The following is a 15669-nucleotide window of genomic DNA, read 5'->3' on the forward strand; positions in this document are numbered from 1 at the left end:
AGCCTCCCCGCCCCCAAAAAGGAAGTGACTACAGGGTTACCCAGAAAATTCATACCAAGGCTCAGACTGAAACACAGGTCTCCTTCCTCTTGGTCTCCTGGCAGTCTCTTATAACTTCGCCACCTCCATCCCTCTTTCTAGACCATCACAGGAAGCTGGCATCTGTGTGCCAAAGGCACTTTCTATTTTCCACCTCTCTCCACTTTAAGCCACACCAGCCAGCCATATGAGGCTACATCTTTTATATGATCCCCCAAAACCTGTACGAGCTGTGTTTCCAAGCCTGAAACCCCAGCACATCCCAGAACCCCCTTGAGCTGCTCTGTGGGAGCTGGAGAGCCTGCCCCAGAATGGGCCTCCTTCGTGGTGATCTGACTCACCTGCTGCTGACTCGGGCCTCAGCTCCTGTTGCCCACGTAGATGCAGCTTAAATTAAAACCTCGAGAGCTTGAAAAAATGCAGATGCCTCTCTCCCCACCAGTTCTCTTAGTGATGAACAAGCAAGTCTAATTTTAGCAGAGAAGAATCTTAGAATGTGAGAAACAGAAGGGACTTTGAGATCATCTCATCTTGTGGTTTTTGACTGTCACTCAGCAACAAAATCACCTGAGGAGATTTGACCAAAAAAAAAAAAAAAAAAAAAAATTGGCCAGGCATGGTGGCTCATGCCTGTATTCCCAGCACTTTGGAAGTCCAAGGCAAGTGGATTACTTGAGGTCAGGAGTTCAAGACCAACCTGGGCACATGGTGAAACCCCATCTCTACTAAAAATACAAAAATTAGCTGGACATGGTGGCACGTGTCTGTAATCCCAGCTACTTCGGAGGATGAGGCAGGAGAATTGCTTGAGCCCAGGAGGTGGAGGTTGCAGTGAGCCAAGATCGCGCCACTGCACTCCAGCCTGTGCCACAGAGCGAGACTCTGTCCAAAAAAAAAATCCGGAGGTTCCTATTGGTTGGTCCAGAATGGAGAGAGGCACTGATACGGTCTTAAAGCTCCCTGTGTGATCCATGTGTGCAGCCTTGACAGAGAGCCACTGGTCTTGTCTCAACCTCTCATTGGAAAGAGGAGGTTAAAGCCTAGAGAGGGGAGGGGAATTGCCCAAGGTCACACTGACATCAGGGGCGTGGTCAGGGCTGGAACTTGTGTCTCCTGACTCTTCATTAAGGGCTCCCATGTTGTCTCTCTAACAGGAAACCATATCTAATCAAATGACTTGGGTATTTTTTAAAAATCATCACCAAATATTTGCCAAATACCATATTCAGGGAGAGGTGGAAGAGGGAATATCCTTGTCTGACCTCCAGAAGCCTACAGTCTAGTAGCAGAAGCACAGGTGTATCTAGTTATGTCTAATACCAGATAGATTCTGATGCATACACCAGGTGCTGTGGGAGGACTAGAGAGGGAGAGGGGGAATCCAGGAAGACTCCCTGGAGGAGGAAGAGTTACTCCCAGTCTTGAAGGATAGGGAGGTAGAGTTGTTAGATAAAATACAGGATGTTCAACTGAATTCAAATTTCAGAGAACAATGAATATGTCCCAATATTGAATGGGGCATACTTAGCTAAAAAAAATTTGTTGTTGGCCAGGTGAGGTGGCTCACGCCTGCAATTCCAGCACTTTGGGAGGCCAAGGTGGGTGGATCAAGAAGTCAGGAGTTCAAGACCAACCTGGCCAAGATGGTGAAACCCCGTCTCTACTAAAAATACAAAAATTAGCTGGGCGCGGTGGCACACTCCTGTAATCCCAGCTACTCAGGAGGCTGAGGCAGAGAATTCCTTAAACCCAGGAGGCAGAGTTTTTAGTGAGCCAAGATCGTGCCACTGCACTCCAGCCTGGGTGACAGAGTGAGACTCCATCTCAAAAAAAAAAATAAAAAATAAAAAAATTGTTGTTTATCTAAAATTCCAAGTCAAGTGGGTGCAGAGAATCACCAGCAGAAGGGAGAGCACTAGCAAAAGCAGGAGCAGCTATGAGCAGGAACTGTTTGTGTAGCTGGAGCGGAGAAGCTGTTGAGAGGGGGAGTGCAACAACACTGTTGAGGTGGGACCGGCCCAGGGAGGGCCTGTGAAGCCAGGCTCTGGGTTTGGACTTGGCTCTACAAGTCACCGTTCTTCCATCTGGACAGCTGCAACAGCCTCACGGCTCTGCAGCCACGTCCATCTCTGCCCTCTGTAGTGAGTTCTCAACACAATAGTCAGAACTCAGGTCAGACCATCCCACTTCCTGCTCAAGCCTTCGATGGCTTCTCAGGCTGTTCCTAGGAAAAGACAGCCGAACTCCTTACTCAGCCTAGAAGGCCCTGTAGAACCTGACCTTGCCTCGGTGAATCAAATCTACTCCAGAGGGTTATTGGGCAGATCAAGGAGGGGAGAGTCAGGCAATGGTTCTCAACCTTGGCTGCTCATTGGAACCATCCAGGGAGCTTTAAAAATGCAGGTGCCTGAGCTCCACCCCCAGATATTTCAGGTTAATTGGTCTGGGGTGGGACTGGGCATCAGGAATTTCAACAGATCCCCAAGTGATTCCAATGTGCAACCAAATTGGGAATGATGGGTACAAAGTGTCTTCCCTGGCACCAAGTATGTGCTTAGTGAGAGCGGTGGCGTTGCCATGCTTGTGATTATTACCGCCGCATATCGAGCTTCCATCCTGTTTCCCCCAGCAGTGATTGTCACAGCTGTGTCATCACTGGTGTCCTGGCCTTGGCCTCTTCCTACTCTCCACCTGCCAATGTGCAGCACAGAACAGCTGGAAAAGTCTTTCTGGAGATGCCAACCTGACCTTCTTCCCTCACTGGCCTGCCACTCTCTGAACTCTCTGAAGTCTTTACCATCTGCATTCCTCTGCCCAGAATGGTCTATAGCCCTTCTCTTAACTTGACCAACACTTACTCCTCCTTCCCATCCCAAGTTCCTCTTTTATGCTGTCTTAGGACTGAACTTTTCCTCTGCCACACTCGCCATACCCTGCACTGGTTTTTCATTGTGCGGAAACTCGCTTGGCTCCTCTCTCCCCCAGCATACTTTCAGCTCCATGAGCGGAGACCCAGTCTTTCTTATTCTCCACTGTCCCCACCAGAGCCTGGCACACAATGCTGGGGTGGGCCTTGTTACATGTTGAAAAAATGAATGGATGAAAGAATGGCTGAGCATGAGAGCAATGAGGTCAGGTTGGCATTTCCAGAAAGATCTTTCCAACTGCTCTGTGCTGCATGCTGGGAGGTAGAGGATAGGAAAAGGCCAAGACCAGGACACCGGTGTTGACACAGCTGTGACAATACAGCCAGGGAATGATCAGGCCTCCACTAGGACGGAGATGATGGGATGGGAGGGAGACGGATCTCAAAGACACTGGGACAGTCAAATGGGCTTGTGAGGAGAAGGTGCCACATTCCCTGAGGTTTTACCCTGAGGGACAGGCAAGATGACAAGATGGAAAGAGAGCCTTCTACAGAAAGAGGCTGTCGCTGGAAAGAGCCATTCTGGTTTGGCCACGTTGAGCTGGATGTGCCAGCAGGACATCAGGGAATCAGAGGCCAGGGGCAGAGCAGCCTGGGCTGGGGCTGGGGATTTCAGAGTCACATCAATAGAGGGGAGAGTAAAAGTAAAATAAAATGTTGAAGTTTTTGTGCAAGTGTTTCTTGCCACTTCTGTGAGCCAGAGTTCCCGGGGTTTGGGTGTGTGTCCCTAGGAGGTTCTTCTGTCTGCAGAGGCACATCACGAGCCCTTCCCTTGTCCCTGCAGCGATCCTGGGCATGCACACGCTCATGAGCAACCAGCAGTACTACCAGGCCCTGAGCAGCAGCTCCATCATGAACAAGGAGGGGCTCAACAGTGAGTATGCGCCCGCCCCCAGGAGGGACCTCATGCTTCTTGCTTCCTTCACTCACTGATGTTCTCTGGCTCGTTGCAGAAGTTTTAACATGTTATGTAGCCAAATCTGTTCATCCTTTCCTTGGAGTCTCCCGGGATTTGTGTCTTGTTTACAAAGGCCTTCTCTATCCCAATATTATAGAAATGTTCTCCTATATTTTCCTCTAAAAGTTTTAGAGATTTACTTTTTATATTCAACTTTTTCTTTTTTTAGACAGGGTCTTGCTCTGTCAGCCAGGCTGGAGTGCAGTGGCACAATCTTGGCTCACTGCAGCCTGGATCTCCTGGGCTTAAGCGATCTTCCCACCTCTGCCTCCTGAGTAGCTGAGGCTACAGGCGTATGCCAGCATGCCTGGCTAATTTTGTTTATTTTGTATGGAGATGAGGTCACACCGTTGCCCAGGCTGGTCTCGAACTCCTGGACTCAAGCGATCCTCCTGCCTCAGCCTCCCAAAGTGCTGGGATTACAGGCATGAGCCACCACACCTGGCCTTATATTCAACTTCTTAATCTACCTGGAGTTCATGTTTGTGTGTGCTGTGGGATGAGATCAAACTTTCAGTTTTTTGAATTGATATCCAGTGGACCCAACACCATTCCTTGCAAGATTTATCCTTTCACCATTGGTTTGGGCCCCAGCCCTTATCATCCACATGAGTCTGTTTCTAAGTGCCTCCTCTGTTTCATGAGCCCTTTTGTCCTTTCCTGTGCCAATATGCCAATATTGCATTGCCTTAATTACTCCACTGCATTGTTCCAAAGCTGGCATTTTGGCCCCAAACAGAAATGAGGCTGCCAAAATATAATTATTCCTCCCTCTGGAAGATTGATGCATTTCTTTCCCATCCGGGCTTCCTCTTAGCCTCCCAGGAGCCCACTGAGGTCATGAGCCCCGGTAAAATGACTAGCCCTGCTTTACAGATGAAGACCCAAGGTTCAGAGAGTGTCAGTAATTCACCCAGTTCTTGCAGGACGTCAAAAGCAGAGTCCAAGCAGAACCCCAGCCTCCCGGCTCCCTTGCGGGGCTTCTTCTGAGTGGTGCCCCCTACCCCCACCCAGTCCTTGCGATGTGCAGCCTTCATGTGCCCTAAGTCTGCACACGCTCCTTTCCAGAGTATCTCTGTGTTGGCAGAAAGTGAGCCCCTTGTTTCTGTGAGCCACCTCCCTTTTATCGGTCACTCTAGGCGTGATTAAACCCACACAATACAAGCCTGTGCCCGACGAAGAACCAAATTCAACAGACGTAGAGGAAACGCTGGAACGGATAAAGAACAACGACCCAAAACTTGAAGAAGTTAACCTCAATAATATCCGGGTAAGGTCCATTTATTTCACTTTACCTGCATGTGGGTAGGGGAGGGAGGACCAAACGCAAGTGGTCCAGGGTTGGCTGTGCAGAGTAAACAGGGTCCTGTTTGGACTCCAGGTGCTTCTGCATCAGGAACAGGGACAAAACCTTTGCAAATGGGAGGCTTTAAGAGAGGTGGGCAGTGTAAACAAGTGCATCTGGCAGTCCTGGTTTCTTTCTGAGGATGATACCAGGCCCAGATGTTTAGCATGGGCCAACCCAGCTTCAATCTGGAAACCTGCCACGTTATTCAAAACACTGAGAGATTCTCCGAGATAAAATCATGAGTCAGACACACGCTGCTGCACGGGATCTCAAGGCTGGAAAAGTCCAGTGCCCACTAGGCTCGGGGGTAACACAGGCCCTGGGCAGGTCCTTCCCCTGTACCATTGCTGCTGCTGTATCACATTCATATTCAGCCTCGTTTTACAGCCACAGAAGGGAGCTGTTGGCCAAAATGTGTAAAGCAATATCCCAAGCTATCTGCCCTTTTCTCTGTGGACATTTCCTTATGTGATCCCAGGGTAGGGGAGGGACAGGTAGGCAGGCAGTCCCACCCTGAACAGGCCGCCGCAGGAAGAATTCAGAGACAAATGCAGCTGCCCACCCACCTGCTCTGCCCGGAGAACAGCGGATTAGTTCTGGGAGGGGGTGAGGGTAAGGCTAGAAGCCAGCCTCCCATGCGCCTGTTCCATTTCTTTCCTTCTCCACTTTCTTTTAAGCAGCTGCCAGCCCCACAGCACCATCAGATTGGAAACCTACGCCCTAGTGTTCACCCCCACCTGGCCTCCCCATGCTCTGCTCCCACGGGAGCTAAAGTGACGCTCTGAAATGAGATTGGTAAAAACACAGCCATGTTTGCTTTCCTGTGCCCAGTAGGAGACATTGGCCCAATTGAGAATGCTGCATGCTGGCAGCAAATGCTGCCTCAGGGCCGCATGAGGGATGGAATCTCCCTGTGAGGCCCCAGCCTCTTCTAGGCCTCAGTTTCCCCTCTGCACTGTGAGCCTGTTTAACCAGATCAGTGGTTTTCACCGGAGAAGATTAAAAAATACATACCAACGCCCAGGCCTGACCCTAGAGATTCTGATTCTGTTGTTCTGGGCCGGCCCAAGCATCACCATTTTGTAAAAGTTCCCCAGGAGTCTCTGATGTGCAGCCGGAGCAGAGACCCCCTGGGGTAGACGTCTCTTAAAGAGCATCATATGCAACCCCCTTACCTGTTTTCCAGAAACAGGGCTAGAGAGGGGAAGAGGCTTTCACAGAGACACACAGCAAGTCAGAAACATGGCCGATCACTGCGACCAAAGCCAGGTTCCAGCCCCTCCCCACACCTGCAGTCCTAGCTCTTTGCACAATACTACATACCTTAATTTTTGCCTCTTCTCTGGCCCCCAAGTGCACAAAGAAAGAGGTTACAGGTCTTATCTGAAAATTTCAGGGAGGATTTTCTAAATCTGTTTACTAGAAAGTTCTCCCCAAATCTCAGTCATCTGGGACAAAGCCTGAACCTTTTGCCCACTCAGCTTTTTGGCCAGAGACTTGCCAGGAATCAGCGAGGATCCAGGCTTATCCACCTGCCTCAGCCTGTCCCAGGTGAGGCTTCTGATCACTCTCTCTGTTGTCTTTCTTTGTGCAGAATATCCCCATCCCCACCCTCAAGGCATATGCAGAAGCCCTGAAAGAAAACTCATATGTGAAGAAGTTCAGCATCGTGGGGACGCGGAGTAATGACCCTGTGGCGTATGTATGTACCTTTATGTTCTGTTGCATTGTGGATAGGGGGCCTTGAAACAGAAGGGTTGAAATATGTGGTCTCAGGACTGGTTGTATCCCACTAACAAAGAGCTCTATGTGGTACAGTGGAAGGCACTGGACCAGGAGCCATGAGGGGGTGTAGAGGGAACGGCTATCACCTGGCACCACCTACACGTCATCCTGGCCAATCCTCACAACCACCTCTGGTCTCAGATGTGCAGGTCTCCCCACTTTGCACTTAAAGAATCTAGGGTTGAAAGAAGTCAGGCGACTTGTTTTGTCCAGTCACACAGCAAGTGAGGGGTGGACCTGCAATTCCAGTGCAGTCACGTGACCCCTATATCTGTCTCTGTCTTCACTCGGCATATCATATTAGAACAAGGGCCTGCCCTTCCCTGTTCCTCAGTTTCTCCATCTCTAAAAATCAATGGTTTTGGCTGGGTGCGGTGGCTCACACCTGTAATTCCAGAACTTTGGGAGGTCGAGATGGGTGGATCACTTGAGGTCAGAAGTTTGAGACCAGCTTGGCCAATATGGTGAAACCCTGTCTCTACTAAAAGTATAAAAATTAGCTGGGTGTGGTGGTGCACGCCTGTAATCCCAGCTACTCAGGAAGCTGAGGCAGGGGAAGCACTTGAGCCCAGGAGGCAGAGGTTATAGTGAGCCGAGATTGCATCACTGTACTCCAGCTTGGGTGACAGAGCGAGGCTCCATCGCAAAAATAAATAAATAAATAAATAAATAAATAAATAAATAAATAAATAAATAAAAATTAAAAAAAATAAAAACGATGGTTTCATCAGCAGGTCCCAATGATCAATTTTATTTTACCAAGTCTCAAAATATATTTCTGATCAAACTAAATTGTACTTACTCTGAAGTAGCCATCAACTCTTCTTTTTAAACATCCAGCACGTATGTATTAAGAGTCTCTCTGTGCCCAACACTGAATTAGGTTCTTGGAATGCAATTGTGACTGAACAGTCTCAGCGTCCACTTTTATAAAGATTCTGGTCCATTTGGCCAAGCAGACAACTAAAGGATAACAGTACAGTGTGATTACTGCAAAGCTAGATTCCTGCAAGAAGGGCAGAAACTAGTTTATCAGGGCTAGTAATTAACTACTCTGTAGCAATCAATTTTTTTCTGATTCTTCAAATAGGTAGGACAGCGTTCTTTCATATTTTTGAAATAATAGAAATAGCTCACACTCTCTCATTGCTGTCAGTGGGGAACCTCTGGACTGATGACCTCTGACCTCAGATCTCCATGGTTCCTTGCCCATAGGAACACAGCTGGCAAAGCCACATGCCCTGTATGCTATTATGTCATGGATCAGAAACCAAGCACGTCCACACTGGCCCTCAGCTCAGGTCCATAAATGCTTTTTGGGCATGGACTCTGCCAGACCAACAGCTGATATCAGCCCGTGCATACCAGTATGCCCATGTCGAACACTCAGATGCTTCTGGGCCAGTTGGTAAATCAGGCTGCCAGAGCTCTGTCAGTGCCCCCACTGCCTGCCTTAGCTTTTCTCCTGGGCCCCAGTTTCTCCACTGGGACCCAGCATACAAGGAGTTAACACCTGGCAAGACAGGGCCTCCAGGACCTGCTCAGCCACCGGCATGTCCAGTTGGATCAGCCTGACGGATTGCCTACTGGTTGTTATTTTGTTTTTTTTTGTTTTTTAATTAGATTTGATTAAGCCAGGCCAGGCCTTTCCTGGGAGCAGGAGGGTTCTGGTGGAGGATACAGAGAGGACTCTGGCTGGGTCCTTTCCCTCAGGAGGGCCAGCCAAGTCAGAGACACCATCACAGAGAAAGCTGACATGCCATCCCAGGGGCACACTGAAGTGAAGGGCACTGAGGAGGGGGTGATGATTTCAAAACAGAGGGCTTCTGGGAGCTAGCCTCTCGGCAGGTCTCAGCAAGGCCGGGGCAATGCGGTAGGCATTCCTGGCTCGGAGCGTCCTTTCAGGCAGCAGGGCCCACTGCTCAGTATGTCCTATCAGCTGCTGGTGTCTTTTTTCCTCCATGACACATCGTTTCCACCAACTGCTAATTACCTCATTTCCTTCAGAGGCTCTGATTGTCATCTACACCCCCTGGCTGAGTTCTTCTGAAACGTGCTAGGGGCCACCTAAGCTCCTCTTCTCCAGTTTGCCCTGGTCACTTGCCCAGTGGGTGGTTTCCCAGGCTTCCCTCTTCTGCTCTGTAGTGCTCAGATGAAGAAAACCACGTCTCCAAGGAATTTCCACAGGGCAATAAAGAGACAAGTGGGGAGTATGTACGGGAGGTCGAGACTCCACTGGTCACTCAATGAACAATGCCTGAGGGCCTACTATGTGCTGGGTACTGTGGGCAACATGGGATAGATAGGATGCCTTTTCAGCCCACCAGGAGCATATAGTCTAATGGCAGAGACAACGCCGGTATGAAAACAACTCCGAACGGAGGAATCCAAGGTCCATAATGAGGGAAGTACGGCTCCATTCTATGAGGATTCGAGAGGGTAGGCTACATCTAGCTGGGGAACGTCAGCAAGAGCTCTTGGAGCAAGGGGCATTGAGAATGGCCTGGAAAGATGGGCAGAGCTTGGACAGGGAAGCAGAAAGGGAAGGGAATTCCAGGTGGGAGGGATAGAAAGGGCAGAGACAAAGTGGGAAAGCACTGAGCGGGCATGGGGAGCTGCGAGTAGCCCCACTGAAGAGGAGCAGTGACAGTTGACTCTGGACAGGGGAGTAGATCCAGGTCATAGAGGCTTTGGATGTGGGTTAAGCAGCATAGAATTCTCCTGTGGGGGATCGGGAGCCATGGGGGGTTGCAGGAGAGGAGAGACACTGTCAGAGTTGTGCTTGGTGAAGGACATGGTGGGGATCACCTGTTCCCCTAGGTGTTTTAGGACCTACCCAGAGGGGCCCCCAGCCTTGCTCAGGGTGACTCATGGGTATCCTTGCTTTCTCTTGTGCTTCAAGGCCCTTGCTGAGATGCTCAAGGAGAACAAGGTGTTGAAGACACTGAACGTGGAATCCAACTTCATTTCTGGAGCTGGGATCCTGCGCCTGGTGGAAGCCCTCCCATACAACACTTCTCTGGTGGAACTGAAAATTGACAACCAGGTGAGATGGGCAAGGGTCTCCTCAGGTCTGTTACTACATGCAGCTCGCCGGCCTGCAGTTTTCCCATGCTGCTGAACGGAGCTGAGATTGCTGATGATAGAAGCTCAGAGCCCAGCTTTGAGGCACCTCCAAGGTCCCCAAAGTTCAAACCCTCTATCCTGCTCACCTTCCTTCTTCATCGCTCCCACTGTGTGCTCTTCCAGTTCTGCTTGAGTCCCTCTCATGATGGGGGACACGCTCCTTACCAACATCACCACTTCCATTCTTAGGCAATGAGCACATTCTTCCTTATATCCTGTAGAAGTCAGCTCCCTGTAAGTCCTGTTTGTTGGGCTTAGTTCTGTTTTCTGCTTCACCCAGGACATCTGTTGCACAGATCTCATGAACCACTAAGCTCTCCTTCTCCAGGTTAAAATCCCCAGTTTTCTTCATTCACCCCCATTCAGTGGGGCTTTTGAGTTTCCTCACCATTCAGATTACTCTCTAAGCAAATTCCAGTTTGTCTTTATTCTTATGGAGTTACCATTTCTCTGTAACTTCTATGGGTCAGTCATTTATCTGCAGAGCCACTCTTTCAGCTCTGACTTTCTAAGAGGATGCTAATAACAATATCTTATATGTTACATGTGTTGAGGGTCTCCTGTGGGCCAGGCTCTGAGCTACACATCTGACATCCATCATCTTTGATCTTCACAACAACGCTACAGAATGTGGGTATCATCAGTCTCAGTTTTCAGAAAACAGTCCAGACAGGCCAAAGATAAGCCCCCTTTTCAGGGTCATGGGGTCAGCATTTAAGAAGCAGGATGTGAATCCAGGTCTCCTTGACTCTAAAACTCGCACTTCTTCCAGTGTAGCATGTTGCTTTTGATGTTAAAATGCTTTCTTTTTTATGAATGGGGACTCAGTTGTTTTTTTCCACTACATGAAAATTTTTGCTGAATGGTTGTATAAATGTATGCATGAGAAAAAGATTGGAATGAAATATTACAAAATTCTAAACAGTGGTTATACTTGAGTGAGACTATCACAAGTTTTTAACTTTTTTATTGTAAAATATGGCAAACATACAGAAAACTGCATAAAACTTAAATGCATAACTTAAAGAATCTTAACAGGCATGTAACCCCTGTCCAGGTCAAGAAACGAAACATTACCAATCTCCAGAAGACTTCGACTGTCCCTTCCCCAACCATAACCCTTTCAAAACCATTCACAACTTGCTCCCCACTCACTTTCATGCCTCCATTCCTTTTCCTCCTCGTGGAATGTCCTCCCCTGCCTCTACCCTCTTCTCTGCCTTCCGGGTTTAGTTGAGGCTTCTCTTTATCTTAGTGGTGTTCTAGAGACAGCTTGAACCAGCTTGCAAGAGCTGATTGTGGATATCTCTTTCCGAGACCAACGATGGCACATCAGTGCCTTGAATTGCTCATGGTAGGTGGGAGTATTTACACTATGGAAATTGGCAAATAGGCACATCATGCATCAGGGCTTTTTTTTTTTCCTTTGAGATCCAGGTTATTACTATCTTCTCCCACTAGTCTGCCATAGCTCCTCCAAACCTCTGCCCAAAGAGAGTTAGATACCTCTTCCTCTGGGCTCCCCTAGTACCTTGGCTTCACTTGAGCTTCCCAGAAGCTGGTGCTGTCTGAGGCATCTCCTTATCTCAGTGCCCAGCTCAGGACCTCGCCCTTCAAGGGTGCCTGGTAAGGAAGTTTGCCCTGGATGGTCGTGCATATTGTTCACAGCACAATGAGGCAGCAGAGAGCAAAATCCAACCCGGAATCCACTCTCCGAGCTGTGTGCCTCAGTATGGGGCTTTGTTCACCCAGAGAGGGCACTTTTTTCTAGTTTATATAAAGCAGTCACATGAGCTGGCAGCAGCTGTGTCACGTGCATTTGTTGCATCGGACTCCTTGCATCTCTCGCGTGCCGGTGGTCTTGCTGCTGCCTCGCTCATTCTCAGGCCATCCCCACCCCTACCCCTTCTGCGCCCTCCCTTAGCCATTGCTGACTCTGCACCATTGGAGGCAAGAGGGGCAGAGCAGATGGAACAAAGGCATGCAGCAGGCTTGGCAGCAGCTCTGGGCCAGGCCCTGGGATTGGCTACTCATGTGAATCCCAGCCTGGCCTGGCAGGAGGTCAGGGTCTACCCATAGTCAGCTGAAACTTAACTCCCAGGGCAGAATGTCAGCCAAAGAAGACTGGGAGCACTGGCTTCAGGTCACTGTGGTGGCAGCTGCCAGGGAGTTGCCCCTTCCCTCCACATGCTACCCCCCCAGAGTCCAAGATGGAGCCCATGCTAACCATTGCTCTTACCTTAGCGGAACACCCTGGTTCAAAAACATTCACTTCCCTGAGCCTCAGTGTCCTTGCTTGTAAAATGGGGATTATAAGAATCTCTGCTTCTAAGGAGATAACAGATGTAAACTGAAGTTGTTAACTTCTAGAATTACTGGGAAGGTGATCTAGGGGATTCACACGCTATTCTAAGAGTTAATTTCCTGAGCAGGTTATCATGAGCCAAAACCATACTGGGTACTTTGTGTCTATTATCTAATTTAATGTCCACAAAGACTCTGTAAGTGGCATTACAACCCATCCCCATATCACAGATGAGGAAACTGAGTGCCAGGCAGGCTATGCAACCTGCCCAAGGCCACACAAGAAGCAAGAGGGGCAAGATTCAAACCCAGGTCTGTGTGACCCCAGAGTCCATGTATAATGCTACGGCTGTCTGGGTTCTTGAAGCAGCTGTAGTTTCATGTGACATCAGCCTGGCTTTTCTCATCTGTCCTCTGGCCTGGGGCCTGAGCACTGGTCAGCACCACCCCCATCCAATGAGCCTCTTTTCTGGTTCATCTCGACATGCTGATGAACACTGGCTGCTTGCCAGGACTGTGCTGGGCTGTGTGTGGGACTGAGGCTCCAGGTCCGCCCTCCAGAAACTTCCTCACTAGATGGGAGGAAAGATGTTTGCAGAAATGACCATCATACCAGGTGCTCCAGCAGCCAGACAGTGGGCTGTGAGGTCCATCAGAGGGAGCATTCTCAGTCAGGAATAGGGATCAGGGAGGGTTGCTTGGAGGAGGCAGATTTTGAGATTAACCCGTAGATACTGGGTAGACCCTGACTTCCTACCCACAGGGTGAAAAGTATCTCAGGTGACATGGAGGCCATGGCATCCCAGGTGCAGAGAGGAGTGGGGAAAGCCATGGAGCCCATCCACACAGACTCACAGTACCCCCAGAGGAAAGCCAGCAAGGGGATTAGTAGTCAGAGAGCTTTGAATGGGTAGGTTTAGGGAGAGTGGGCTGTGGCTGTGCTCTGGGAAGATGGTTCCAGCTGGGTGGGAGGGGACTGGGGGCAAGGAGAGGGTATCAGGGCCCAGGAGATCAGCCAGGGGCTATGGCCCCCAGGACCAGGGGGCTGTGGGGAGGTGCTCCTGCCTAACTGGAGTTGGGTCCAGCAGGGGAGGGGCTGAAGGCAGGTCTCAGGGAGGGGGCTCTGCTGACTCAGGCTCAGGAGGAGGCCACCAGTGCCCCCACTTCAGGTGTCCCAGCCCCACTGGGGGGAGGCAGGGCAGTGTGACACTGAGGAGGTGGTAAGTGGCATCTGATTTATTGCTTTATTCCTCATTCCTGGTTAGTCACTGAGGTCCTAGGAGACGGGAGCTTTTTCCTCAGTCCTGTGCTTATAACCTGTGGCAGCAAGTCTCTGTCCTTTCTCCTTATACGGCCAGGGAAAGGGACTTGGGGAGTTCTGCCCAGGGTGACACGGTGCTGGCTGAGGACGCAGTTTGGGAACCAGGACTTTGAAGCTGTTTGTTGACTCAAAGAGTCTATCTCCAGCAATGTTCTGTTGCTGCCTGCAATTGCGCCAAGGCCACGATGAATTGGAAAAGGGCAGAGCAGGCCCCAGAGCCAGAAGGCACTGAGACAACGTCTAGCCCAGTCCTCCTTTCACAGGCAGGGAGACTGAGGATGAGAGAAGGGATGGGACTAGCCCAAGGCCACGGGCCAGGTTAGTGGCAGAGCTGGGTTGGAGCTGCAGTATCCTGGCTGCACTGATGGATGGATGGGAGAGACCCTGTGGGCCCTGAGGGAGCCTGTAGGCCCAGCCCAGGCCAAACAGGCCATCTCCACACATGGCTTCTCTGCTGCTCTCACCAAAGTCTCCAAAATCCCCACAGAGCTGCTCTTCCCCAGGACCCCCAGGGCACAGGGGGGCCCTGTTCCCCAGGCCAGACAAGGCCTGGGGTGAGCCCCACAAATGAGAATATGTATAATGTCTGGGGTAGTGGCCGCTTCCCCACTTTTTATCCCAGTATTTGACAATGAGGATGTGCTTAATATTTTGAAGAGAAGTTAAAGTAGATGGATTGTGCTGTCTTGTTTTCCCAGATTGGATGATTTGGGTCTGGCTTTTTTTACTCAATATTGTGAGTGTATCAGTTATCTGTAGCTGTGTAACAAACTATCCCCAAATACAGCAACTTAAACAGCCTCAGAGCCCTGGCATAAAACAACAATAAATATGTATTAACTCACCATTTCTGAGGGCCAGGAATCCAGGAGCAGTGTGGCCGGCTGACTTCGCCCAGAGCGTGTGATCCAAGCTGGAAGAACTGCTTCCACCATGGCTCCCTCATGGCATGGGCAGGAGACCTCAGCACCTTGCTGTGTGCACCGGCCTAGGGCTGTTGGAATGTCCTCACAATATGGCAGCTAACTTCTCCCAGAGTGAGTGAGCCAAGGCAGAGAAAGAAGAAAGCCTCAAATGCCTTTTATGACCCAGCCTCAGAAGTTACACAAAGTCATTTCCACTATATGCTATTTATTAAAACTGAGTCACAAAGCACAACCCACATTCAAGGGGAGGGAAATCAGGCACCACCTTTTGGACGGAGGAGGATCAAAGAATTTTGCAGATATTAAGTCATCATAGTAAGAATTTTGTGTCACAGGAGTTGTCCAGAAAGACCTCTGTAACTAGCAAAGCTACCCCAGGATGGGGCAGGTACCTCAGAGGGGGAGGAGTTCCAATCCTGGGGGTGTGTAAACAACTGGGAGACGGAGGGAATTTTAAAGTCAGTTAGGGTTTGGGACTCTGGAGTTGGACAACATAATTCCGAGAGCTCCTTTTTGTTGTGTTTTGAAGTATTCCCAGTTGTCCACATCATCTGGGAACTGCCAGAATTGGCCAGAATTGGCCCCATCAAATGTCCAAAGTGAGATTCTTTGGACATTTGACATCCAAAGTGAGCACATGTTCCTGGTGCTTCTGGCTAGAAAGGGGGTCTCAGAGCCACCAGCTCCAGGATACAGCCTGTAACACCTAAGGTGTCAGTTGGTCATTTTGTTCAAAAGCAAATCTGATCTCTTTCTCATCAGATGGGTAATGCTCTGACACGGTAAAGGTGTGAGGACACACAGCTGTCACACATTGCTGAAGGGCATGCCGACTTTTACATCCTTTAGGCAGAGCAGTCTCAATTTTAATTCGAAAGTACCTATCTTTCAACCCAGCAGTTCTGATCTCCGTGGGGAGCCTGAGGAATACCCACT

General features: G+C 49.7%; 1 protein-coding gene across 1 annotated transcript in view; it reads left to right on the forward strand.

The window, feature by feature from the left end:
- The window catches only part of LOC105477187 (tropomodulin 1), a 92069-nt gene that overhangs the window by 57312 nt on the left and 19088 nt on the right, over nucleotides 1-15669 (forward strand). Inside the window, exons 5-8 of the mRNA XM_011733570.3 lie at nucleotides 3750-3839; nucleotides 5063-5193; nucleotides 6866-6973; nucleotides 9959-10102. Of these exons, the coding sequence (XP_011731872.1) occupies nucleotides 3750-3839; nucleotides 5063-5193; nucleotides 6866-6973; nucleotides 9959-10102 (473 nt within the window). The remainder of the gene's footprint in view (nucleotides 1-3749; nucleotides 3840-5062; nucleotides 5194-6865; nucleotides 6974-9958; nucleotides 10103-15669) is intronic.

This window comes from Macaca nemestrina, chromosome 14, assembly GCF_043159975.1.
Source record: "Macaca nemestrina isolate mMacNem1 chromosome 14, mMacNem.hap1, whole genome shotgun sequence".
Classification (NCBI taxonomy): Eukaryota; Metazoa; Chordata; class Mammalia; order Primates; family Cercopithecidae; genus Macaca; species Macaca nemestrina.